At 51.2% G+C, this 27,059-nt stretch overlaps 1 protein-coding gene across 4 annotated transcripts in view; it reads left to right on the top strand.

The window, feature by feature from the left end:
• EIPR1 (EARP complex and GARP complex interacting protein 1) overlaps positions 1-27,059 on the top strand; it is a 135,712-nt gene that overhangs the window by 77,322 nt on the left and 31,331 nt on the right. For all 4 annotated transcript variants that reach the window (XM_028099498.2, XM_028099497.2, XM_028099499.2 and 1 more), the window contains one exon: positions 16,612-16,768. In XM_028099498.2, the coding sequence (XP_027955299.2) occupies positions 16,612-16,768 (157 nt within the window). The remainder of the gene's footprint in view (positions 1-16,611; positions 16,769-27,059) is intronic.

The following is a 27,059-nucleotide window of genomic DNA, read 5'->3' as shown; positions in this document are numbered from 1 at the left end:
GCAGGTGCAGTGAGTCAGACAGCCACGGCCCCACCGTCCTGCAGCTCAGATTCCAGCGGGGGAGCCGACCACAGGTGAATAAGGACAGATGGGTGAGGAGATGGTGTCCGTCCATCGGTGGCCTGGTGACTCCTCGTCCTAGCCACGCAGCAGGATGACCTTAACTGGTGCAGCGCAGGGAGGGGAGACAGGAGCAGGTGGGCTGTCCGGCCTGTGGGCAGCAGGGGTGTCTGCTTGTCCGTAGACAAGGTTGACGTGGGTGATAAAGGCCCATGGCACACCTTGGGTGGGGGAGGAGGGCCTGTGCAAATGCCGTGGTAGCCAAGTGTTTGCCGGGGACAACGTGGGAAGAGAAAGTACTGGAATTATGGCCGAATTCTCCCTCGTTACCCTCCCCGGCCGCCCCAAGAGAAGAGTGAAGCACAACACTTGCCTTTCCTGTTTGAGGGTAACTCCTAGAGGAGCATGAGCCAGGATGCCCTGTGCTTTGTCCCCCTCCTCACGGCAAGCTCCTAGCAGACGGTGGCTCTAGGACCCCCAGTGAGCCGGTCCTGCCACCGCTTTGATCCCAGGACCCGGAGCACGGTGACAGGAGACCGCGGGGCGTGTGGTGGGGCAGCTCTGGAGTCCCCGTGCCGCGTGCATACGGCGCGGCCGTTGTGGTCATGTTGGCTGTGTGTGCCCGTCGTCCGCAGATCTGTGGCCGCTGCGTCCTCCCTGCCCTCCCTCTACCGCGCAGCACCCCGTATTTCATGGGGGTGTCATGAATATGCTCCACTTTCCGCCTCCTCCGTCCTCTCAGAGCCAGAGAGCGGACCCTGGCGCCCGTCTGCAGTCACGCTGCACCGAGGCCATGGCTCGGAGCCGCCCCCTGCGCACTCCACACGTTTAGACTCTTCCCACTCATCCCCAGCGCTTACTGAACACGCTAAGTATTTCTATGTAGAAGCTGTGTGCACTGGTATTTTTAGGAGGGAGCTTTTGATGCTTTAGCTTGGGGCATGTAGTAGAAAACTAAACACATCAATCAGCAAATCATTGCATTATCGAAGAATGAAGGTATGAAGGTGTTTTGAGGGTACTAATTAATTTCTGACATGAGTGGGTGCCAGCATAGTTTATAATGGTGATTTCAGAAACCCATCGCTGAAGGTACTGCATGCCATTTTTGCTCTAGCTAATGCTGATGAATCACCGCGTTCTCCGTTTTAATAGGAATGTGGATGGTCCCTGTCCAGAAAGCAAACACTGGGATGCCAAGCAAGTGTCATGTTGCCTTTTTTGTAGTCCTGAGAAATGAGTGGCTGCACGTGGACTGCAAGTTAACGCACTATCAGCGCAGAGTTCTCCTGGAGGCACCGGGGTGCTCCGCGTGGTTGGCCATGAGGCCATCAGGCGGGGGGTGAGGCTGGGGTCATGCTGTGCAGGCACCCCCTCCTGGCAGCCCTCAGGGCACTGGCACAGGCGTGGAGCCACAGCTTCCGAGGGCTCAGTCGCTGGAGAGAGCCGGGTCTCTGTAGTTGGGTTCTTGAGGCGAGCAGACCTCTCTGGTAGCCAGATGATGACCCAGGTCCGGGACAGAGCCCAGCGCCCCCTAGAGAGGCAGCCCTGGCCTAGCTGCGGGCTTGGCGAGCAGGATGGAGAGGGTGGGCTGGGCCTGACTATGTCCTGCCAGGGTGCTGGTGCCAAGTGTCCTGCTAGGCAGGGCTGTGGATGGAGGGGATGGCTGTGGGCAGCCTCGCTGGGAGCTGGTGTGGGGGTGGAGGCATGTTCCTTGCGGCAGCTGCTGAGAAGCCGACCCTTGGATGAGGCTCTGAGCGGCAGCCCTGGTGCCCAGGGGCAGCATGGGGCCATGGGTCCAAGGACGTGGGTCTGCAGGGCCTGGGGGACATGGTGGTGGGGCTGGGGGAAGTCCTGCTACACTTGCACATGATCTGGGGATGCTCAGGAAGCGTGAGGGAGGACAATGCCAGGAGCTCCTAGGAGGGCAGGGTGCTGGGCAGGGTGCTGGGCTGCGCTCTGGGATGAGGGGCGTTCACGGAGACCTCACCTGTCTGTGCTACGTGGCTCCACCCCCCTGGTGGGCCTGTCCTGTCGGGAGCCTCAGACACTTGCTTTCAGACCCAGAATGAGAGAGGAGGTGCTGCTGTCTGTGTCCGAGCCGACCCTTTAAATGTGCTTTCCTTCAACCGCCTGGCTTCCTCGCCACAGTCCCTGAGGTTACAGAGGTGTCAGCCCGCAGGAAGGTGAGTTACTTCTCCAAGGTTGTACAGCCAGTAGAAGGCGGGTGCAGACGTGGGTCAGGGCCTGCCGATCCAGGTGACCCTGCGCATTACCACGATCCAGGTGATGTGTCTTCTCTGACCACCAGGGAGGACCTTACCCATCCCATGCACTTTGGTCACTTGATTAAAAAGAAGGGAAACCAGGGGTGCCTGGATGCCTCAGTCGGTTGACTGTCCACCTCCTGGTTTCAGCTCAGGTCATGATCTCAGGGTTGTGGGATTGAGCCCTGCATCAGGCTCTGCGCTGAGTGTGGAGTCTGCTTGAGATGTCCTCTGCCCCTCCCCCTGCTCATGCTCTCTCTCTCTTTCAAATAAATAAATAAAATGTTTAAAACAAAATAAAAGAGGGGAAACCATAAAAATGCCTGGGTTAGTGGGGGTGTCCCTGCGTTTTTTTTTTTTTTAAAGATTTATTTATTTGAGAGAGAGAGAATGAGAGGTAGAGAGCACGAGAGGGGAGAGGGTCAGAGGGAGAAGCAGACTCCCTGCCGAGCAGGGAGCCCTATGTGGGACTCGATCCCGGGACTCCAGGATCATGACCTGAGCCGAAGGCAGTTGCTTCACCAACTGAGCCACCCAGGCGCCCGTGTCCCTGCGTTTTAAGGCTCTGAGGCGGATAAACAAGTTAGTACTCGGGAAGCACTTTGGAGATCGGCACATAGTGAGTGCACAGTGCTCGTTACACGTTCTAGCCGCCCCTCACTTCTTACCGTTTTCATGAGTCCGTCCCCGACGTGGGATCCAGGCATTGTCCCTGAGCTGAGTCTTCCGCTTCTGTCTCACCCTCTTCTCACATAAATTATTCCCATAAAATGTCATCTGCAATATCCAGTTTCAGTCTCAATACATCGAAGAAAGCACTCAGACACTGGTAAGCTGTCTGACCACAGAATCCTTCTGGGTGTGTGGACCGGCCCCCGAGCTCTCCCACAGCCTCTGCCTCCCCCTGTGCCCCGGGGCGGGGGGCAGGACTCCGTGCCCCGGCACGTCTCCGTGTCTGTACCTGTCTGCCGCCCTCTGGCACTTCCTTCGCACCTTCGTTCCCAGTGCTTAATTCTTCCAGTTGTTTCTAATCTGCTATAAAATTGCCAACTGAGATGTTTATTTCAACAGTTATAAATTTTATTTCTAGGCATTTTATTTTGTTCTTTTAAAAACATTCCTGGTAAATTTTGGTGGTTTTTTTGGCTTGATCATTTTTTATTCGAGCTTTCATTTCTTTGGGTAATTTAAAGATTCTCATGTCTGAAGTCATCGGCATTCTCACTCTGGGGTTCCTTCTTCTGGCCGGCTCTCACTCAGAGGCACTGCAGTCAGTGTGAATTTCACCCTGTTTTAGGACAAGCCCCTTACTAGGCTGCTCCAAAGCTGTAGGAATCCTGAGGGCCTGGCCTGGGGGTGCATTCTTCTGGAGAGTTTGCCTCCTCTGGAAAATGCCTGGGGCTGCCAACGACTAGGACTTCTAGTTAAATTCTTGGCCAAGGATTTCCCGGTCCAGGGTACCAGCAGTGTAAATTCAAACGCAGACTTCTGTGAGGACCAGAGCAGGATACAGGTTCCCGGGTAGACTGCTGTCTGCTCCGAGCCATGGCTGAGACAAACACGCGCTCTTGATGTGTCTCTGTATCAGCTCATTCTTTTACTGAGAAAGTGGCCCTTTGGGAGTCTAGACTTTTGTAAGGGTTCCAGTCCCGATGCTCTACCTTTTGTGGGCCTCATGCCTATTTCCCGTTCACTGTGTGGTCTGTAGATTCCCAGTGGAGACCAATACGGAAAGGGCAGCCGTAGCTTACATTTCTGGCTTCAACAACGGCTTTAGTTTTTGCTTCTGATCATATTGCTTTGTTTTCCTGAAAGCACAACTGTGCATTTAAAAATAGAGATAAATGTTTTATAGAAACATAATTTTTTTCAAGATGCTTAATTAGCCGTATTGTTAGAATCAGAAGTCCCAGAATCTATGAATTTGATAAATGAAAGAAACTGTTGAAAAACATAGTGGAAGAGAAAAATAATCTTTTTGAAAAAAGATTTATTTATTTATTTGAGAGAGAGTGTGCACAAACAGGGAGAGGGGCAGAGGGAGAGAGAGAACCTCAAGCAGACTCCCTGCTGAGTGTGGAGCCCGATGCGGGGCTCGATCTCACAACCCTGAGATTATGGCATGAGCTGAAAGCAAGAGTTAGACGCTTAACCAACTGAGCCACCCTGGTGTCCCCATGAGAAAAATAATCTTAAACCCTTCACTTCTTTCCTGGGCTTCACATATAGACATCAGACCTCATTGTGGCCCTGTTACCGAGATCTCTCCTGGGCATCTCAGGAGCAGCACAATCCAAAACTCTGTTCTTTCTCTACTACTCGTCAGTGAATGATACCACCGTCCTTAGAGATATTGGGGTGAGTTTATCCGTCAGGATCAAGAGACCACACCAGGTGTTTCAGAAAGAGGGCATTTCATACAGCAGATGGGGAGTTCAGGCCAAACGGGGCTGCTGGTGTGACACGGATCTTCTCCCCTGAGCAGCTCGCACCCGCATGTGGTGGTGTTCTAGGAACCTAGCAGCTTGGGCATGGGGGAATGGCCGGCATTTGTGCAGCAGGTCCCTCGTAGTTGAGATGCCATGGTGAGTGTTCATGTGGGGAAGGTGCACTCACACTCTGCTGCTTCTCAGCAGTCCACCACTCTCAGAAGTCCAGACTTCCTTGCTTTGCTTTTGCTGTCTTCTTGCCAAGCCTGATCTTGGAGCCACGATGGAAGCCACCATCCAGACGCTGATGCAGTTGTATCTCTGACCATCCGCACACCTGGGCAGCGTGGACCAGCGGGCATATGCTCTCCTTTCAGATACTGCTGCACGGGGTACCTCCTGTTGGTGCCGTGTCTGGGCAGGGCTGTCTGTAAGCTCAGGGCAGGTGTTCCTCCCTTGCGATCAGAGGATTATCCCCAGAGCAGAGCCAGTGCAACCACCGGATTAGGAACCTGCTCTGCTTTCAGGACCTGCTTGGGCCCAGTTTTGTTTGGAATGCACAGAATTCCCACTTGATGTTGGATGTGTCTGCCCTCCCCCCTGATGGCGTGGTGGATCAGATGACACGCATGCTGTGATGTGCAGGACTCGGCGCACAGTATCTGCCTCCCACGATCAGGGTCCAGTCCTGCCCACCAGGGTCCAGGAGCCAGCCAGGAGCCGTTTCCTGACAGCAGAGTGATGCCACGTGTAAGCAGGCACTGCTTGGGCACAGGATTCTAGGTCTGGCCTGGGACCCTGCCATGGGGCTCACCGGAGGCTCTATACTACGGTCTTGTTTGGCCTGGAAACTGCAAGCACCAGCGGGGCCCCGTGCCTGGACCTCCAGCAGAATGCCTCTTGGTTCAAGCTCCACGTAGGTGTCAGCCAGACAGGTCGTTGGGTTAGAGCGCCACAGTCAGCATGTCATCTATTGCCTCCCAGGTTGAAGAGGGCCACCAAAAGTTGGGCCTCCTAGTGGTGAAGACACTGCAACGTGGCCCAGACGGCTGGACACTTGGGAATGTCCCTTAGGCGGTGGCACTGGAGTGTTCCACAGCCTTTCTCCCCACCCTGTGCACCTGCCTTTCACTCTCCCTGCGACACAGCGTTTGGGTGAGCTCACCGGGTGCCATCTGGGTCATGAGGGGGAAACCAGCTAGCAGGGCAAATAGGGAAGTTAGATATGAGGAATGAGTAACTGTGGTAGAAGGACTGACTCATACCTGGTGTAAGGTGACTTGCTCTGGCACCTAGGACTCAGTCGGGGACCCAAGGAGGGAAAGTGGAGGGAGTGGGTGCAGACCGTGCTGGAGAAGGCATGGCTCACGCTACGGGACATCAGGGGAGGGGCTGGGTGCACACCGCTGGACATGAGTGGGGGCACATGCTGCTGGACGGCAGGGGAGGGGGTGCACGCCGCTGGACGTCCAGGGAAGGTGGGGTGCTAAGGCCAGATGGCGGGAGGGGGTAGGGGAAGGGGGGCGCACATGGCCAGACGTTGGGGGGGTGGTACATGCCGCTGGATGGCAGGGGAGGGGGCGCACGTGGCAGGACAGCAGGGGAGGGCAGTAGGGGAAGGGGGGCTCATGCCACTGGACGGTGGGGGTGCACGTGGCTGGACAGTGGGGTGCAGTCCTGGGCACGTGGCTGGACAGCAGGGGGCAGTCCTGGGCAGGCAGTAGGCCACCCTTGGTGTCAGGTGGTCACAGCAGTCACAGCAGGGCGTGGTGTACCCTGGAGTGTGGAGGGAATGAGACCCCTGGGGCTGTGGGCAGGGTGCAGAGGGGCCATGCAGCGGCCTGTGGAGGGAACCAGAATGCCAGCCTGGGCGTGAGGTCTCACACACCGAGCTGTGTGGGCAGGAAGCCTCAGCACCAGTTCTGTGTCAGCGCCACAGGAAGGTTGTTGCCAGGCTGAGGCAGCAGGGTTGTAGAGAGACAAGGGTCTGGGGCCCGTTCGGGGGCTGAGCTCCCTGGACACCCTCACCGCACACCACTCACGGGACCCCATTGCAGTGGAGCCCAGTGGTTTATCACAGAGCAGGGTGTGAAGGGCACATGTGAGCATGCTCTGAGCCAGGAAGGGTCAGGGCGCAAGGATTGCGGGCTTTGTGGGCCAGTCAGTCCTGCTGTCATAGACTGCCCTTTCCTGTCATGTCTCCTTTGAAGTGCACACCATTCTTAGCTCCTGGCCTTATAGAAATGGGCAGGGTGGGGGTGGGGGCTGGATTTGGGGCAAGGTGTGCCCACTCTGGATGAGGTTCTGGTGGGGAGCTGTGAGCGCCGATGTGGGCTTGCCAGGGCAGGAACTGTTGTCCCGGCTGCTGATGGACCTGTCTGCTGGCGACCCCTCCAAACTGGTTCTGGGAGAAAATGTTCTCCCCTGATCCGTGTCTCAGAAGCCAGGGGCTGCGTTGTTGTGCGTCCCTGGCACCAGCACGTCAGATGGCAGCACTTGGTGTCACTGATGAAGTTTGTCATGATCCACTGTCGTTCTCCAAGAACTTCTGCCTGCTGCACAGGCCCAAGCAGGAACTCCGTGGGATCTGATAAAAATCAGCATGCTAGCATCTTTCAAGACTTTGATGGTGATCCAAGCTCTCCATTCCCACTGGTGTTGCAGAGTTGCCTTTGGTGACCATTCTGAGAGGGAAGGGGACTTCCGGGGGCTTCCTTCGTGCTTCCCATCATTATTGGCTCTGCTGTAGGTGGGATCCTGCCCGCCCCTACCTGCCCTTTCCCTTGATACGTTCGGGAATCTGGTGATTGCTGCAGGTTGGTCCACCAGCCCTTTTTGAGGTGGATTGGGGCCACAAGTCCATGGTGGGCTGGTTTTGGGCTCATCATGGGCTCTCGCAGGTCTGGAGCCTTCCGTCCCTTTCCCGTGGTGCTACCGTCCTACACCTAGGGAAGGGTTGGAGGAAAACCTTGTCTATTCTGCAGCAGTGTTATAGGGTCCTTCCTCAAGGGGGCCTGGGTCCCCCTAAGAGCAGGGGCTATGGGTCTGCGAACCTGTCCTAGGTTAAGCCCTGCATGGGAGGTGGGGGCTCTTCACTGGTGACTGAAGGCGGGTTTCTGCCCAGGGCCAAGTCATGCCAGTTACATAGATCAGGGGGTACTGGGGCGCCTGACTGGGTCTCTTTTCCCTTTACCCACTGCCAGAGAGCCGCCTGGGCTAACATGCTCTGATCGGCCCTTGGTTCCTGTGCCTGCCTTGTCTCTGGAGGTCACGGCCAGTCCCCCTCCCCGACCCATCCGTGTCCTTGTGGTCAGGGAGCTCAGAGCTCCTCGGGGTGTAGGAGCTGTCACACCGGTGCTGGGAGACGAGGAACAGGCCAGACCCTGCTCCGTCGTCAGTCTGCCCTCCTGTGCACCGGGGTCTATGATTTATACATGGTGTGCCCTAAAGCATGTGAAGGCCAGGGTAGAAAGGCATTTTTTAGGCACAGCTCCAAGCTCTCCCTGTCCCAGGTGACTGCTTAGTGGAGCTGGATTGCTCTTCATTCTTCTCAGCCTGTGCCAGACGCAGAGATGGTTGAACTCTAAAAATAGCCCTCGGATTTCGAATGCGCCCACTGCATCCTGCTCCCAGTGCCCGGCCGAAGCCTCCTCCCCATCCGGCTGGGGATCAGATTATATCCCCAGCCTGCGCACTGTTAGCCCTTTAGCTGAGCTGGCTGGAGCAGCTATTCAGGCTTACAAAGGCCCTAATCTCCTTTGAATTCCTCTAAGCCTGGACTCAGTAATCCCTTACAGTGGGCAGCACACTCCGCGGGCACAGTTGGCAGGCTCAGGCGGGCCTCTTCCATTCATTGGCCCCGATTATCTTTTTATCTCATTAAGTGCCTTCAGCTTGCGTGCTCCATGTGAAAAACAGACAGTGGCCTCCAGTTGGCCTTCAGGACACAATGTGGTATTTTCTCTTCTGAAGCCATGGACTGTTGACGAGTCAGGCCACCGCGTTTCCTGTCTGACTCTGGCACTGATGACCCACGAGAGCGTGGGGCAGCCGGTTAACTTCATGGGCCTCAGTCTCCTGGTTCACAGAACGGAGGGGCGAGGTTCCTTGCGCGTGGCGTGGGCCTTCCCTTCTCGCTCACGTGGCTGAGTTCTCCGTGGTTTGCACCGTGAGCTTGCTTTCTTGCAGATGGCGGGCCTGCCCTCCCAGGGCTCCTGGGGCTCGAGGTCATTACAAGTGATCTGGGCACTACAGGACCTCCCTTCAGGATGCACTCAGACATAGACAGGAAAGTGGAATGCCTTGCTGGTTATTACAGCATTTCCTTCTAACGATCGGGGTTTCCTTCTTAAAAGCACCTTAGTTTCTTTGATAGCTGCTGGATTTGCGTTGAATGCTCTGTTGAGACTCATGCAGATATGGAAATCCTCCGAGTTTCAGAACCAATTTGCATGTCTCGATGGGCAAACTCCAGCATTTCTTACTCAGTACTGTTTACCTTCAATTTCATCTGCTTCTGAGGATTTGGAGAGTTTCTGATAATGCCTACCGTGTTCCTTGGACCTAAAGCGCACTCTTCATGCAGCAGATTTTGCAGCTTTGCGCATTTCTAGGGTGGGTGATGTTGGCGGGTGCCCAGAGTACACACGATGTCACTTTCTGGTCTTTCTCAGGGTGATTTCTAGGGGTTACGTTTCTCAATAAGGAACTTTGGATTCACTTTGGACCCATCAAATTTTCATAGTAAGTTCTGGTAACAAAACTTTATAATCTTTCAGAAAATCCAGATAAATTTTCCATATGCTAGAAATTTCCTCACTTTTTTCCTTTTATTCACCAATTTTCAGAAAAATGTACGGTTCTCTGCAATTTGCAAGCATACCTAGTGCAGTTTTCTTTTTGTCTTACATGGACTTGTGTGCTGCCGACAAGTTGTCATTCCCGTCACTGTTTATTTATGCAGGTGTGACCTGCCTGGTCGGAGCCACCCTGGCCTCCCCGCCCCATGGCACGTCCCCAGTTGTGTTCGGCAGCTCCCTCGTTTGCCCACCCTGGAGAGCCTTCACTCACCATTTCCTCAGGCCCCGTGCACGGTGCAAATGGAACAGGGTCTGAAAGCGCTGCGCCCTTAGCGTCTCTGTGCCTTGTGGACCCCGTGCTGGGCCATGGCAGTTCTGGAGGCTGTGTGCCTTCCGGCCAGCGTGAGAGCCACACGGCAGGAGTGCGCATCCAGGGCTTCTAGAACAGAGACTGAGGGTCATCTTTTCCCGCTGTCTGCCTGGGGGTTTTGTGGCCATGACCCTGTCTTGCCAGTGTGTAATGCTCCTGACCCGTGTCCTGGCTGCAAGCCTCTTTCCTGATTTGGCCTCTCTTACACACTGACGCCAGATCGTCTGCTCTCCAGCACGGCGCTGGGCCTGGTGCTTTTGCATTGATGGAATGTGTCCTCTCCCTGCCAGGCACCGTGTCCTCACTCAGAGTTGTCAGCTTCCACCCTGTTATGTGTGGAGCAGACCCTCCACAGCCCTCAGCTAGTCCTCAGGACCCTTCCTGGTCCATCCCAGTACGGCGTCAAGCCTCATTTCCCGTGGCTTTCCTTCGTTTTACCATGTCCCAAATTGAGCTCTTGGCCTTCTCTATCCTCCAAAGCCACTGGGTCCTTAATCCTACCTGTGGAAAGCCTTGTATCAATTTCCACGTGCCCCAGTCCCCTTTGGGGCTGCAGCTAAATAATCCCCTCCCCGTGGGAAGGCAGTCTCTTCCCTGCAGCACTTCACCTGGATCTCTCTTAAGGCATTTGCTGATCTTGTCCTTATATTATTTCACCCTTCGATCACGTTTGGCGTCCTTGTGGGCAGCGTCTGTATCTGACTCAACTTTGTCTTCTCATTACTAAGTGGAAGCACAGACCCAGATGATTATAGCCAGAGGCTAGATGGTTTTATAAGTCTGCTTATTGCGACCTAACAACACCCACAAAATCTCAGTGGCATGTTGGCCATTGTCACTTGTAGCTTGAGGGAATCCCTGCTATGTTCCCTGAAAAGCGCACCCCCCCCCACCATGGGAATTAGGACCTTTGACCCTGTGCAGCCCAGAGTTAGGGGCACAGGAAACACAAGGGGCCTGTGGGTCCTGGGGGAAGAGCAAGTGGACTCAGCCCTGCTCTTGTTCCTGGTTCCCAGGGCCGTGGGTTCTCGTGTTAGGGACACAGTATCATGTAGAAGTACACATTCCCCAGGACTGTGTGTTCTTGTGTTGGGGACATAGAACCACATAGCAGGAGTCCACGGTCTATGGAGTTGTCCTGTGCCTTGTGGGGCTAACTGTGTCCTGGTGGGTATGATGGGGCTCTGGAATGAGTGACACTTGATCCCTTGGTGTCCCCTGGTCCACCTGTCAGGGCCCAGAAGCATGGCCACAGCAGTGTTTTAAAATGCATGTGATTCTCTGGAACCCTAAGATTCTTCCCAGGAAGCCCCTGCCGTACCCTCTCTATCACTGACACCTGCCACACCAGCACATCCTCCAAATCATGTATCTTCAGCTTGACCTGCTGCTGAGCCCTTTGGCCCTTATTCCCACTCAGCCGGCAGCCTGCCATGTTGCCAAGCATCTGGGCTGGCCTGGTGTCCCAGATGCAGGGCATGTCGGCTCTAGGATAAAGAGGTCCTCAGGCATTGTGCCTCTTCCTTTGTGGGTGTAGGATGCAGCTTCTGCAGAATACTGGACCTCAAACCTCACCAGGTTGCCAGGTCCTGAATCTCCGTGGGGTATCTCCCACCCACTTGCTGGGGTCTGCTGCACGCAGTGTGATGCCATCGCTGTCCTGGCTCAAGGCACGGTTCTGCAGGGTGTCCGATGCCTCTAGAGCATATTATGATAGCAAGCCAGAGCACTAACAGCTCTGCAGCAAAACCACATGCAGTTTTCCTCTCATAGATCTGTGGACGGTTTGCAGTCCTCTGTCTTCATTGGGATAGGAAAAAAGGCATTTGGAGGGCAGTGTCCACATGTCACATACCTGAGGCTGGTGGAGTTACTCTCACAGAGACTTAGGTCTGGCACTCCAGCTGTGAGCAGCGTGCCTGCTCTTTTGAGCTTAGAGTAGCCCACAGACCCTCCCCAGGACCCACTGACTTTGTGCAGAGGCCAGATGGCCAATTCAACAAGGCCCTTCCATGCCCTTGATCCTTAATGTAGACACACGTCTCCACTGCTTATGATGGGATGGGGCATCAGTGTCAGCCCCATTTTACACTCATGGACCATGGAGATGAGCACTGGCTGGATCTGCAGACCCACAAGATCTATTGTGACCAGGCTTTGTCTAGGATTTTATTTATTACCTGGCCCCCTAATGTCCCTACCTTACTAACGGACAGGACACTTTAGGTCTCAGACCCTGTGTTCAGTAGGCCTTGAACTGTTGGGTATTACCCTTTGCCCAGTGTATGACCACCAACTAAGGGGCAGTAGGTCTTCTTGGGTGCACACTGGGCTAATCATCACCGTAGACACTTGCCCTGGTGTTACAGGTTCCTAATTCCTGGGGATCTGGTCATGTTTTCTGTCAGTGGCTTTTAGGTCTGAAATCTTCTCAGACCAGAGTTGGGTGAGGGGTCATGACTTTTAATAGGGTGACTTCCCTTAGCCTCCTGCTCATCCATTCCTGTTTCCTTTGAATTGGTATGTATGTATATATGCATGCATGTATTAGGTAGGCAGTGTTCTGTTGAGGGACCATCTGTTTTGCTCCTAGGAATGCTGTCTCTTGTTATCTGTTGCCACAACTTGGCCAGTTGGCCTTCCGTGCCTGGCATGCTGCCTTGTTGGTCGTTATGATAATTGCTACCCCTGACTTCTGGCAGTCACATACCATCTCCAGGCCGCTGTTGCTGTGGGGCCAGGTTTAGCTGCCGAAATCAGGAGTGGTCACAAAGCTCGTTATCAGTAAGTCACACTTTGTGACAACCTCTCCTAAGAGAGGAATCACTGGGTTATCTGGTAAGTGAATGCTCAACTGCCAAAACGTTTTCCAAAATGTACTGTGTTACACTATGTCCAGCAATCTGCAAGAGACCCATTGTTCTACATCTTTGCCAATACTTGGTATTGTTGATCTTTTAAAATTAAATTTTAGCCATTCCAGTAGGTATGTAGTACATCTCATTTTGGTTTTATTTTGCCTTTCTCCAGTTACCATTGATCTTGAGCATCCTTTCTGGTGATTACTGACCATTCATGTTTTCTTTTATGAAGTGTCTGATTCAGTTTCTGCCATTTTTAAAAATTGGGTTATTTGTGTTATTAAGTTGTAAGAGTTCTTTATATATTCTGGATATAAGCCCTTTGTCAGATATATGTATTGGAATATTCCAGTTTTGCTTTATTATTTTTTCTTTTTTAAAAAAGATTTTATTTATTTTGAGAGAGAGAGAGAATGAGCAGGGGGAGCAGCAGAGGGAGAGTCTCGGACAAGCAGACTCCCGCTGAGCAGGGAGCCTGCCCTGGGGCTCCCTCCCAGGACCCTAAGATCATGACCTGAGCCGAAGGCAGACACTTAACTGACTGAGACACCCAGGCGCCCCCTGTTTCATTTTTTTCCATGGTGTCTTTCCAAGTTTTTAATTTTGTGAAGTTCAGTGTCTTTTGGTAGATAGACATTCTTAATTTTAACGTGGTCTATGTTACCAGTCTTTTCTGTTATGATTAGTGTTTTATTCTGCCCTGTTTAAGAAATCTTTGCTTATCCCAAGGTTGCGAGGATATTCTAGTATGTATTATAGAAAAGATTTGTATTATTTTGTCTTTTACATTTTAATCTTCAGTCTGTTTGGAATTGATTTCTGGGTATGTTGTGAGATAGGATACAAGTTCATTTTTCACATGAATATACAATTGATGCAACATCTTTTACTGAAAAGACCATCCTTTGTCGACTTCAGTGCAGTGGCATTTTTGTTATAAGTCAGCTGACCATCCTTGTAAGATCTGTTTCTACATTGCATTTTCTTTCTCTGGTCTATTTATCTGTGATCCAGTACCAAATTAATTACAGATTTGTAAATCAGCCAGTTTTGTTCTTCTTCATGACTGTTTTGTTGACTATGTGGGCGGTTCACATTTCCATGTCAATTTTAGAACTTTAGAAGTGGGTTGTTGGCTTCTACCCAAAAAGCCTTTTGGAAATTTAATTAAGATTCATGGACCCATGGGACGCCTGTGTGGCTCAGTCATTAAGCATCTGCCTTTGGCTCAGGTCATGATCCCAGGGTCCTGGGATCGAGTCCCACACTGGGCTCTCTGCTTGGTGGGAAGCCTGCTTCTCCCTCTCCACTCCCCCTGCTTGTGTTCTCTCTCTTGCTGTCTCTCTCTCTGTCAAATAAATAAATAAAATCTTAAAAAAAAATTCATGGACCCTTTACAGCAGTGAAGCTGTCTATGAACATGGTATACTCCTCCATGTATAGGCCTTTACTTTCTCTCAGCAGTGGTCTTCATTCTGCCATGTACAGGTCTTGCACTTCTTTAGTTTAAGATTTATTGGATACTTGATTTTTTTAAAAGATTTTATTTATTTACTTGAGAGTGAGAGAGAGAGCATGAGAGGGGGGAGGGTCAGAGGGAGAAGCAGACTCCCCACTGAGAAGGGAGCCCAATGCAGAACTTGATCCTGGGACTCCAGGATCATGACCTGAGCCGAAGGCAGTCGCTCAACTGACTGAGCCACCCAGGTGCCCTGGATACTTGATTTTTTAATGTGACTATTAATGTTTTTTAAAATTTTCTAGATTTTTCTTGCTTATCTAACAGATACCCAATTAGTTTTTATATATCACCTTGGTGTTCAGCGATTTTGCTAAATTCCCTGTTTTGTTTCTAATGGTATAGACTGTCTTAAATTTTCTACATACATTGTCATTAACAAGTAGTGGTGTTTTAATTTCTTCTTCTCCCATTCTTACACCTTTACTTTTTCCTCACCACACGAAGTAGTCAGGACCTCTAGTATTGTGTTAACTGGAAGCGGCAATGCAAAGCATTCTTGTCTAATTACTGTTCTCAAGGTGAAAGCATTTAATATCTCACCCCCAACTGCTATGTTTGCTGCGTGAGGAAGAAGTTACAAGGACAAACTTACTTTCCTGAACAGAGTTCCCCAGAGAAGGAGTTTGTTCTGTAGGGACTCTGCCACCAGCCTGTTCTCCCATAGACAAGCTGTATGTACCTCCCCTTGCAGAGAAGCCGCACTTAGTTCTCATACTGGGTAGCTCCATCCCTATTCAGATTAGGTAGTTCTTTTTTGTGTCATTTAGGGAGACACATATCATCTGTGCCTGTACAGGGAGGATGTTTCAGCCTTCATTTCTTCTTTCTGCCTCAGTGTTGCCAGCCCTCTTTTCAGGTGGATATTCTCGTATTTTAGGAGTGACACTGAGGCCTCACAGGCTGCAGAAACACCGGGGGCCTGGAAGGTTCCACAGGAAAATTAGTTTCTTGTGTAGAAAAGCCAGGTCATGCTGCATTTTCCTCAGTGAAACGGGAAGGCTAATGAAGTACATACATATGGCTTGGCCAGCAGCCTGTGAGAGTGGGATCCACGAGCCCCGGTGGAAAGCCTGCCCCCCACCCATCCTCTGATCATGGGTGATGATGGTAATCAGATGGCCTATGAAGCCAGGCATCTGCCCGTCGTGTACACTGATGATTGCTTGGCTGCTCAGCTGGTGTTTGGATGGAAGGGCCACAGAGCTGAAAAGTGGGACACTTCCCGGTGTGGATGTGGCCCTCTCATGTTCTCACGTCACATGGGAAATGCGCAGCGTTCTCCCTTGTTCTGCATTTCCTTTATGGTCCTCACGCAATGTCAGCTGTGATTTAGTGTTGAAACCTGTTCCTTGTTTTACCATCATGTCCTAAAAGCCTTTAGAAGAGAAAGTGTAGCACATACACAGCTTGGAACTAAATGGAAATCACGTTTGAAAGGATTTGTGTTTAGGAATTCATGATTAAGTTTTTATCACATAATGTTAAATCTGATTTTTTTTGTTTTATTTCTCTTTTTGTCTTACTGAAACATTGTGTAGAGGGGTAGTGACCTGGCTCCTGGCATGTTCCCTGAAGACAGGTATCCCTGGTCTTTCTTACCTAAGCTTAGTTTTTTGGTTTTTTTTTTTTAAGCTTAGTTTTCTTATCCACACGGTGGCATTTGAAGGTGCTCTGCAAATACAGAATCCGGGAGCATCTTGAAAATCAAGCGTTGGGACTCTGAGATGGGTGGTGACCAGCCACCGTTGTCTGTGGGAGACGCTGTGTCCGTGCCGTGCCTTCGGGCACTGGGCTGCTGTCTGTCTGGAGAGCCAGGGGCGGCAGGATAGCGCGTGTGCCCATCGGGCGGGGGAGGGGGGATCCCACACACTCCTGGCGGCGCCCTCCCCGGGTGCTGAGTACCTGTGGGCGGGGCCCTCCTGCCCTTGGGTCCACCTTTGCCCCGAGCTGCACTCATGGTGTTTGTGTCTGCAGCACATCCACCCCCTCATTTTGCTCCCTGTTTTGAAGAACTATTGAGGAAGGACGGAAGGAAATCGATTTTGAGGAAAATTAAATTTTCTTCTGAAACAGAGTGATGGTTGTACCACAGGAGGCAGGGGTTAGGCGGCTGCTGGTGGGGAAGCCGTAGCTGTTCTTGCGAGCTCCGGGTCAGTGCCCCTCGCTCTGCTGGCTCTCGGCGGCCCGCGGTGCTAGATATTTTAAAGAGTGGGTGTGCCCTGCCTCTGCGCCTGGGTGGATGTGCTGTGCTGTCTGGATTGTGGCCACATACCACACTGTTGACATTACCCTCTGTTGCTCAGCTTCAGACAGCAAAGTCCTGACGTGTGCAGCCGTGTGGAGGATGCCGAAGGAGCTGGAGCCGGGCAGCCACGAGTCCCCTGACGATTCATCAAGCACCGCGCACAGCCTGGAGCTGCTCTGTCACCTGGACGACACGGCCCACGGCAGCACGGCCTGGTAGGGCTCTGCATGTTTCAGACGCCACAGCGAGCCTGGAGGCTCGACCGCGCCTGTGTGCACACTCCTGTTCCTGGGGCCGCAGCTCACACTCAGAACCCTGCTTTCTTGTGAAAAGATGGTATAGATGGCTAGCTTTATCCCCCCCCCCCCCCCGCCTTCCTTTCCTGTTTCTCAGTCTCAGTTCTTCTCCAGATTAGGTACATTATGGAAACTCCGTTGCATACGTCGTGAAGGAGCCTGTGTGCAGGTGTCCTTTCCATCTAAATCTGTGCTGCCAGGTCCCTGCCAGGATGAGGGTGAAGTTAGGTGCTGGAGAGCACTTAAGTGTCCTGTTGCTTTTTAACTTTGTAAATACACTTCCATTCAGCAATCTTAAGTGTAAATTAATTGATTTCTTACTTTAGGCTGAAGGCTTGTAACTTCTTCTTCCGTAGACTGAGTAAGGATGCGCTGTGTGCACACCGGGTGGTACCCCGAGCCCTCCACGTCTTTATCCTTGCATCTGTCTCCTCCGTATGTCATGTGCAGTGCCAGGGGGTGGAGATGCCACCAGCGCCCATCAGGGCTGCCTGGCCCATCGCTGCCCATGTGTTGTGGCCGAGGCTTGGCAGTACTCACCTCCATACCGGGTGGGAGCCTCCTCAGAGCACTGAAGCCTTGGCACATTCAAAAGGCTGTCCTTTCTAGAAGGGGCTGTGGGAACATAATGTTGGTATGGGTGTTTACAACGGTAATTATTGTTTTACTTAGTGTAGTAACACTTCTGTGTGTGCACACAAGTGTGCATGTGTGAGAAAGAGCTCTATCCTCTGTATACCCACTTCTGTTTGGGCCAAATATACCAATTAAATAAGTTTAATCCAACACGTATTTATTAAGCACCTGCTGCACGCACCTGCCAGACTCCAGGGATGCCAATCTGATGGGTTAGGGACCTGGCCTCAAGGAATCATGTGTGATCTCCCAGGGGAGACCCCCAGTGTAAACATCTTGAGTGACACAGGGCAGGCTGTGGCATGCACTGCAATCATTAGGAACTCCGTGCCGTGGGTCCCCCGAGGAAAGAGTCATTAATTTTTACTAGTGGAATTGAAGAGGGATTTGCTTAGGAGCTGACATGTGGAGCTGGGACCAATGCAGTTTCCGTGGCAGCAGCGGGTCTTGGAGCGGCAAAGGGAGCAGAGCTGGGGGTCGGTGCCGTTTGTGGCTCTGGGAGGCCTTTGTGCGCTTGTTTGCGGGTGGTGTGTTTTCACGGGTGCCAGGCTGCTGTTCTCCACACGGAGGTGTCAGACCCCGTCTGCAGGAAAAGGAGATGCACAGGAGCCCTGCATCTCATGAGGGGTTGCGGGAGTGCAGAGTGAGTCTGGAATGTGTGCAGACAGACGCACACGTGTGCACATGAGTGCGGTATGTACGTGAGTGCCAGGAGATAGACTGGCATGGGGGGAGCGGGGAAGACACAGTGCAGGCCGGCAGCGACTTTGGGGAGATCAGATGGCATCAGTGCCTTTAGCGAGCGCACAGATGGGCTGAGCTCGGAGGAGCAGGGGAGGGGCTGCTGGTCCACTTCCCCAACTCCCACCTGGGTTCAGACGCTGCATCCAGTGTTCCATCGGAGGAGTGGTCACCTCTGTCTACGTGTGCTTGTCAGAGAATGAACGTCAGTGAAATGTTCAGTCTGGGTCACACCCCCATGATCACAGTCCTGTCATCACACTCCCGGTGATCACACCCATGATCACAACCCTATCATCACACTCCCGGTGATCACACCCATGATCACAGTCCTGTCATCACACCCCTGGGGATCACACCCATGATCACAGTCCTATCATCACACCCCTGGTGATCACACCCATGATCACAGTCCTGTCATCACACTCCCGGTGATCACACCCATGATCACAGTCCTATCATCACACCCCTGGTGATCACACGCTCTGTGATTGCACCACTGTGATTGCACCCCTATGATCACACCCATGATTGCACGCCCAGGGTCACACCACTGATCATATTCCTATCATCATACCTCCAGTACTCACACCACTGGTGATCACACCACCATGACCATGCCCCCTTGATCTCACCCCTGTATCGCATCCCTGTGATCACACCCCCGTGATCACACACCCCTCGCCGTGATCACACTCCCGTGATTGCATCCCCCTGATGGGACCCATCCCCGTGATCACACCCTCGTGATCGCACCCCCATGATTGTACCCCCCATAGCATATCCCTGTGGTCACACCCCTCCATGATCACAGCCCTGTGATCACACCCCCATGAGCGCACCCCTGTGATCACCCCCAGTGATCACACTCCTGTCATTGCATCCCCATGATCATACCCCGTGATCACAACCCCATGAGCGCACCCCCCATGATGACACCCCCGTGATCGCACCCCCTCAGCAATCACACCCCTGTGATTATACCCCTGTGATCACCCCTTTGATCAAGCCCCGTGGTCACACCTCTGTGATTGCACCCCTGTGATCACGCTCCTGTAATCACACCCCATGATCACACCGTCTATAATTACACCCCTATGAAAGGAGAACTTCTTGGGAAGTAATTGTTGATACATAAGCACATCCAGAGAAATGGTCTTCCTCAAATTCACGTTGGAAGGTTGCCCTCTTCTGAATTTGCTGCCGTTGTTCCAAGCGTCTCTTGAATTCCTTTTGTTATCACTTATGTCACTTTATGTGTTTGTTGACCTTTTTGCCTCGAAGTGGCTGTGACCCCCTGCAGCTGTGGGAACAATACAGACAGATCCCGTGTGCTCGTCCTCCCATCTCCCCTGGTGGTGACATTGCATAATCCCTCTGCACAGTCAGCCCTGGGGATGGGGTGTTGATAGCACCCACAGCGTGTGCGCACTGAGTCCTCTGCCGTATCATCACGTGTGTCTCTTGGTGCAGCCGGCACCGTAGTCAACATACAGAATCGGGAGCCCTCCTGCTTCCTGTTTATGGCCTTAGTCCACTGCTCCCCACGTGCCATCCTTAATCCCTGGCAAGCACCAGTCTGTGCTCCTTCTGTAGACTTGTCATTTTGAGAAGGTTCTGTGAATGGAATCGTCCACTCTGGAAGCTTTGATCATGGCTTTGTGCACGCACTGTGATTCCCTGGGGGTCCTTCCTGTTGTCACCTGTGTCTGTCAGTGGCCCCGCCCCTTTATTCTGAGTGGTAGTCCATGGGACCGTGGCTTCTGTGACCATTCACCTGTGAAGGACAGCTGGGTTTCCACTGGGGTTTGCACATCCTGAGGAAGCTGCTCTGAACAGGAATGGACAGGTGCTCACATGAACATAGGTTTCCATCTCTCTCAGCCGAATGCCCTTGAGTGCAGTTTGTGGGGTACCTGTAGGTGTGTTTTGTACAAACTGCTGGAGCAACACGTGAGGCCCAGTCTCTGCATCCTCGCTGCCCTTTGGGGTTGTCATGCATGGTTTTTCTGTGTCTTTTTTTTTTTTTTTAAAAAGATTTTATTTATTTATTTGACAGAGAGAGAGAGTGAGAGAGGGAACACAAGCAGGGGGAGTGGGAGAGGGAGAAGCAGGTTTCCCGCGGAGCACGGAGCCTGACGCGGGACTTGATCCCAGGACCCCGGGGTCATGACCTGAGCCGAAGGCAGACGTTCAACAACTGAGCCACCCAGGCTCTCCCTTTAGTGACGTCTTATTATCTGATAGGGAATTTGGCTTTTGGAAATTTAAGTCTGGTGAATACATGAATGTGAAGGTGCTGTTTGGGGTCAAACATGAGGCAACTGGTAGTTTTGTTTGCTTGCTTTCGTTTTTGGTTTATAAGTTGGGGCTGAAGCAGTCCCAGGAGAGGGCCTCCTGGACATGTCCTGGGCATCGGCCCCGCTGCTGGCCGTAAGGGAGCTTCTTGGAACAGCACACAATGCACAGTCTGCAGGGTTGTTGCTGCGCCCCATGGGGCGCTGTGTGGGCTCCTGTCCTCAGGGTCACTCAGCTTCTCTTTGCTCTGGAGCAGCTGGGCCCCAGCGGAGGTGGCCCCACACCCCCATCCCAGCCCTCTAACACGCAGCGGTGTGCGGTGCCGGCAGGCCCACCTGCCATTGAAGATTCTAGAAGGCCTTGTGACTGAGCATGTTTGGTTTGAGCTCCCACCCATGGAGGTAGATGGAATGCTGGCCTGGGGGGCAGCACGCCCTGTGTCTTGTGCTCACCTGCCCCGGGGCTGCGTAGCTTGCTGGAAAGTCAACCCTTTCTCTCAATTGCAAATGAAGATTCCTGAAACGGAGGAAATGCTTCACAGTTGTTATCTTGGCTTCCTGGCAGGATCTTTGTGGAAGTGTGGCACCTCCATACTTGTTAGGATACATGATACAAACAAGCCAACAATCCATTCTCTTCCTAATTTCTCAGATCCACATTGCGGGGCTGCAGATCCCAAGTTGAGCCTAGAGGGGCCACCCCGTAGCTTCTGGTGTGGATTAACGAGTTGTCCTCCTGGTTCAGTAACCCCTCTTCGGAGAGGGCCTCTCTAAAAGAACCACTCTTCCACCCCCACCCACATCTTCCTGTCCTTGCACCCAGCTTTATCTCATGTAAAGGCATGGCCACGCCTGGCACTCTGCCATGTGCATTCACGCCCGCATCCCTGAACCTCCTGGGGGCAGGGGCCTTGTCCAGCAGCAGGTGCGTCCTCAACACCGAGGACAGCGCCAGCCACAGCGCTCTTCTGTGTGAGGGACCCCGGACCCTGAGCTCTTCTGAGCTCCTCAGGCGCTGCCTCCTGCCCACATGACCCTCTAAGTAGGGACCATGGCAGAGAAGGTGACTGCATCCAGCCTTTCCCACTCAGTGCAGTTTTTGGGATTCAGAGCCAGGCAGGCCAACCCCAGGACACCACACACTGCCCAGAACTGCCTCCCTGCTGAATGAATGAACAAAAGGAGCCAACTTGTGGTCCTCACACTGTGATTTGAAAGTTGTTTTTATTGCTGGGAGTATAAATACGTCTTCATCAGAATGAGTTTTTTTTTTTATTTTTTATTGTTATGTTAATCACCATACATTACATCATTAGTTTTTGATGTAGTGTTCCATGATTCATTGTTTGTGCATAACACCCAGTGCTCCACGCAGGACGTGCCCTCCTCAATACCCATCACCAGGCTAACCCATCCCCCCATGCCCTCCCCTCTAGAACCCTCAGTTTGTTTTTCGGAGTCCATCATCTCTCATGGTTCGTCTCCCCCTCCGACTTACTCCCCTTCATTCTTCCCCTCCTGCTATCTTCTTCTTTTTCTTTTTTCTTACCATATGTTGCATTATTTGTTTCAGAAGTACAGATCTGTGATTCAACAGTCTTGCACAATTCACAGCGCTCACCATAGCACATACCCTCCCCAGTGTCTATCACCCAGCCACCCCATCCCTCCCACCCCCCACCACTCCAGCAACCCTCAGTTTGTTTCCTGAGATGAAGAATTCCTCATATCAGTGAGGTCATATGATACATGTCTTTCTCTGATTGACTTATTTCACTCAGCATAACACCCTCCAGTTCCATCCACGTCGTTGCAAATGGCAAGATCTCATTCCTTTTGATGGCTGCATAATAGTCCATTGTGTATATATACCACTTCTTCTTTATCCATTCATCTGTCGATGGACATCTCGGCTCTTTGAACAGTTTGGCTGTTGTGGACATTGCTGCTATAAACATTGGGGCACACGTACCCCTTCAGATCCCTACATTTGTATCTTTGGGGTAAATACCCAGTAGTGCAATTGCTGGATCATATGGTAGCTCTATTTTCAACTGTTTGAGGAACCTCCATACTGTTTTCCAGAGGGGTTGCACCAGCTTGCATTCCCACCAACAGTGTAGGAGGGTTCCCCTTTCTCCACATCCCCGCCAACATCTGTCGTTCCCTGACTTGTTAATTTTAGCCATTCTGACGGGTGTGAGGTGGTATCTCATTGAGGTTTTGATTTGGATTTCCCTGATGCCGAGCGATGTGGAGCACTTTTTCATGTATCTGTTGGTCATTTGGATGTCTTCTTTGGAAAAATGTCTGTTCCTGTCTTCTGCCCATTTCTTGATTGGATTATTTGTTCTATGGGGGTTGAGTTTGATAAGTTCTTTATAGATTTTGGATACTAGCCCTTTATCTGATATGTCATTTGCAAATATTTTCTCCCATTCTGTCAGTTGTCTTTTGGTTTTGTGGACCACTTCTTTTGCTGTGCAAAAGCTTTTTATCTTGATGAAATCCCAATAGTTCATTTTTGCCCTTGCTTCCCTTACTTTTGGCGATGTTTCTAGGAAGAAGTTGCTGCGGCTGAGGTCGAAGAGGTTGCTGCCTGTGTTCTCCTTTAGGATTTTGATGGACTCCTGTCTCACGTTTAGGTCTCTCAACCATTTGGAGTCTATTTTTGTGTGTGGTGTAAGGAAATGGTCCAGTTTCATTCTTCTGCATGTGGCTGTCCAATTTTCCCAACACCATTTGTTGAAAAGACTGTCTTTTTTCCATTGGACATTCTTTGCTGCTTTGTCAAAGATGAGTTGACCATAGAGTTGAGGGTCCATTTCTGGGCTCTCGATTCTGTTCCATTGATCTATGTGTCTGTTTTTGTGCCAGTACCATACTGTCTTGATGATGACAGCTTTGTAATAGAGCTGGAAGTCCGGAATTGTGATGCCGCCAGCTTTGCTTTTCTTTTTCAATGTTACTCTGGCTATTCAGGGTCTCTTCTGGTTCCATACAAATTTTCGGATTTTTTGTTCCATTTCTTTGAAAAAAGTGGATGGTATTTTGATGCGGATTGCATTGAATGTGTAGATTGCTCTAGGTAGCATTGACATCTTCACAATGTTTGTTCTCCCAATCCGTGAGCATGGAACATTTTTCCATTTCTTTGTGGCTTCTTCAGTTTCTTTCATGAGTATTTTATAGTGTTCTGAGTACAGATCCTTTGCCTCTTTGCTTACATTTATTCCTAGGTATCTTATGGTTTTGGGTGCAGTTGTAAATGGGATCGACTCCTTGATTTGTCTCTCTTCTGTCTTGTTGTTGGTGTATAGGAATGCCACTGATTTCTGTGCATTGATTTTATATCCTGCCACTTGACTGAATTCCTGTATGAGTTCTAGCAGTTTTGGGGTGGAGTCTTTTGGGTTTTCCACATACAGTATCATATCATCTGCAAAGAGTGAGAGTTTGACTTCCTCTTTGCCGATTTGGATGCCTTTGATTTCTTTTTGTTGTCTGATTGCTGTGGCTAGGACTTCTAATACTATGTTGAATAGCAGTGGTGAGAGTGGACATCCCTGCCGCGTTCCTGACCTTAGGGGGAAAGCTCTCAGCTTTTCCCCATTGAGAATGATATTCGCTGTAGGTTTTTCATAGACGGCTTTTATGATATTGAGGTATGTACCCTCTATCCCTATACTCTGAAAAGTTTGATCAAGAAAGGATGCTGTACTTTGTCAAATGCTTTTTCTGCATCTATTGAGAGGATCCTATGATTCTTGTTCTTTCTTTTGTTAATGTATTGTATCACGTTGATTGATTTGCGGATGTTGAACCAGCCTTGCAGCCCAGGGATAAATCCCACCTGGTCATGGTGAATAATCCTTTTAATGTACTGTTGGATCCTATTGGCTAGTATTTTGGTGAGAATTTTTGCATCCATGTTCATCAAGGATATTGGTCTGTAATTCCCCTTTTTGATGGGGTCTTTGTCTGGTTTTGGGATCAAGGTAATGGTGGTCTCATAAAATGAGTTTGGAAGTTTTCCTTCCATTTCCATCAAAATGAGTTTTGAGAATGTTCACACATCTTCCAACTAGTCCTTTATGGATGACAAATATAAATAAATTATGCTTTCTAGGGGAATTCCTCATATGCAGATAACAAAGCCACCTTCTTTTCTCACATACTTTCTCTCCTTCCACTGTGGTTTGCTCTTGCGGTCAGCGTGTGGTGAGTGTGGGAGCAACGACCTCCGGATCTGTAGGTACTTGACGCCGTCCCCGTGGGCATGTTTTTCCTTCCCTTCTGTGTGAGGGGGTGGTTATGTGGGGGTCTCTGGTGAGTGTTCCAGCTCTGCGCTTGTTAGGTGCTGTTGTGTGTCTCACACTGAGTGGCATGCACCTCTTTCTCAGTGAGTCAGACAATAACTCCTAGCCCTTTTCCACTCTCCCTGTCGCTCAGAGGAAGTGCCCCCAGGCTGAGGTCAGTGCAGCCCACAGCCGGCTGCGTGCAGGGCAGTTGGACCAGACCCTTAGGGATGCTTTTACCAAATTGTGATGTTTTCCCCATCTTCAGGGTATCTCGCCCCATTATATTTCAGGCTGTGTGTGTTAGCTGCCTTGTATTTTTCTGGAGCGGGATGAGACCTACATAACTAAGTAAAGTTAATAAAAACCCACCTTATTGTGGTAAAGAAATGAGTTAAAAGAGTGAAGCCCTGTGCCATGCATGTTGTTGGCCCTTTTTTTACTGTCTAGAGGTAGGTAAGGGGGGGCTCTTCACATCTCCCCCTGTGCTATGTAGTTATTCTTCCATGAGTCAGGACTGGACTGGCAGCTCGGGGCCTTCGTCAGTGTACACAGTCCGGACGTCAGCAGTGAAGTGACTGTAGACCCAGCACGTCCTCTGGGTGTCAGGTCCCACACTGTCCCCTGTCCTGTTTGCACCAGCGTCTTTGGGAGCCCTGACGAAGGGGAAGTGGGGAAGGCTTTCCTGTGTGTGGGCCTGCTGGGCCGTTGTGAGCTGGCGTCCGCCCTGCAACGTCATCGCTGTTGGCTCGGGGGCCGATGAGCCACACAGGTAACTCTGTGCTTCTCCACCTCCTCTTGGTCATGAAGAGCCCCCCACCCACCGCCGCTGCTGAGGAGTTCAGCATCCTCGCCGAGGATTGACGCTCCCTGCCTGTGAGTGGAAGCCAAGTCAAAGCAGCAGAAAGTCTGGTGTATTCTTGGTGTGCTCCATCTCCCAAGTTGGTGCATCTGGAGTAGTCATACCGTCACCTGGGTTCATGGACAAAAGAAATCTCCTTTAAAGGAGAACTCACTCAACTTAGCAACCAGAGCTTTCCAGGGTTGGCCAGGAGATGAATGGCAGTGACTGCAGCCCCCAGAGTCCTGATGGGCAGACGGGATGGAGCGTCACTGCGCTGCCGCTCGCTGACCTCCACTTCCGGAGCCAGCTTCCGGCCGAGTGCAGGTGGAGGTGAGTGTCACACAGAAACGCCAGGCAGGCTGAGCCCGGTGGGTGTGCGCGCTCCTCTCAGGAGGAGGAGGGGGGTGGGAACCACGGTGTTGAGACGGGGGAGGAAGCAGAGGAAGAGCAGTGTGTGTGAGGCCGCTGATTCTTGAGGGAGTTTGGCCAGAAAAGAAGGGATTCGGCCTCGTCTCCCTTTCCCTATTTATTTTTTAGTTCAACGTGATATAACAGTGGAAAAAAGTAAATTCAGAAGCTGTCTTTGAGGATAAATAAGAGTGTGTTTGAAGTTCAGAGATCTTATGACAGTTTTACAGCCAATAGTGATGGCGAATTCTCAGTGATCATGCTTTATGATTGCAGAGTTCGTAAGATTTGTGTCCTTGCTTTTTGGGTTTACCCAGCCTAGGTGTCCTGAGGTATAAGTTGCTTCTCTGGTTCCTGGCTCACTACTAATGTCCCTTAGCATTTACAGAGGCCCAGAATGAGGCCCACATCCCTTCTTCTGTGTAGGAAAAGAACAGTCTTACGGTATTCTGGGACAACATGAAGATGCCTTCCTCTCTCAAGTTTGTTCAAGTGTCCACCGTACCCCGAGGATGGTTGTCCCGTGTCCGGGCTGTCTCGCCCCCTCTGATGCTGTTTAGATTCCGTGTTAGGGATGTGGTGAAAAACGAGCAAAGCACGACGTGCAGATGCAGCTCTCACTAGAAGCTCACTGTGCAGAAGTCTGAAACGCAGTGCACCAAGTCTAGTTACGTACATTACGATATAAATTCTTACCCTTTCTGCAGTTTCAGTCCATTTCTGTGAATATGTGGTTCACGGTGTGTTTCATGCGACCCTCTTACAAACCAGCCAGTGTCTCCCAGAACGTACCCAGAAGGCACCAGTGTTTCCAAGGGACAAGTTTAGAGGAAGGTAGCATTTAGTTCTATTGTGATTGTTTAAACATGAGGTTTGAATAATTTTAAAAGTTCAAACCTGAAAGTGCACTAACTCCATGCATAAGAATTTTAAACATTTTCTACTGTTTGAAAAATGGGATGGGGGAGGAAGAAAGAAAAGTAGAT

Source organism: Eumetopias jubatus, unplaced genomic scaffold, assembly GCF_037043125.1.
Source record: "Eumetopias jubatus isolate StellerSeaLion01/CBP00866 unplaced genomic scaffold, mEumJub1_p1.0 scaffold_9, whole genome shotgun sequence".
NCBI lineage: Eukaryota > Metazoa > Chordata > Mammalia > Carnivora > Otariidae > Eumetopias > Eumetopias jubatus.
This window is presented reverse-complemented; position numbering and strand designations above follow the sequence as displayed.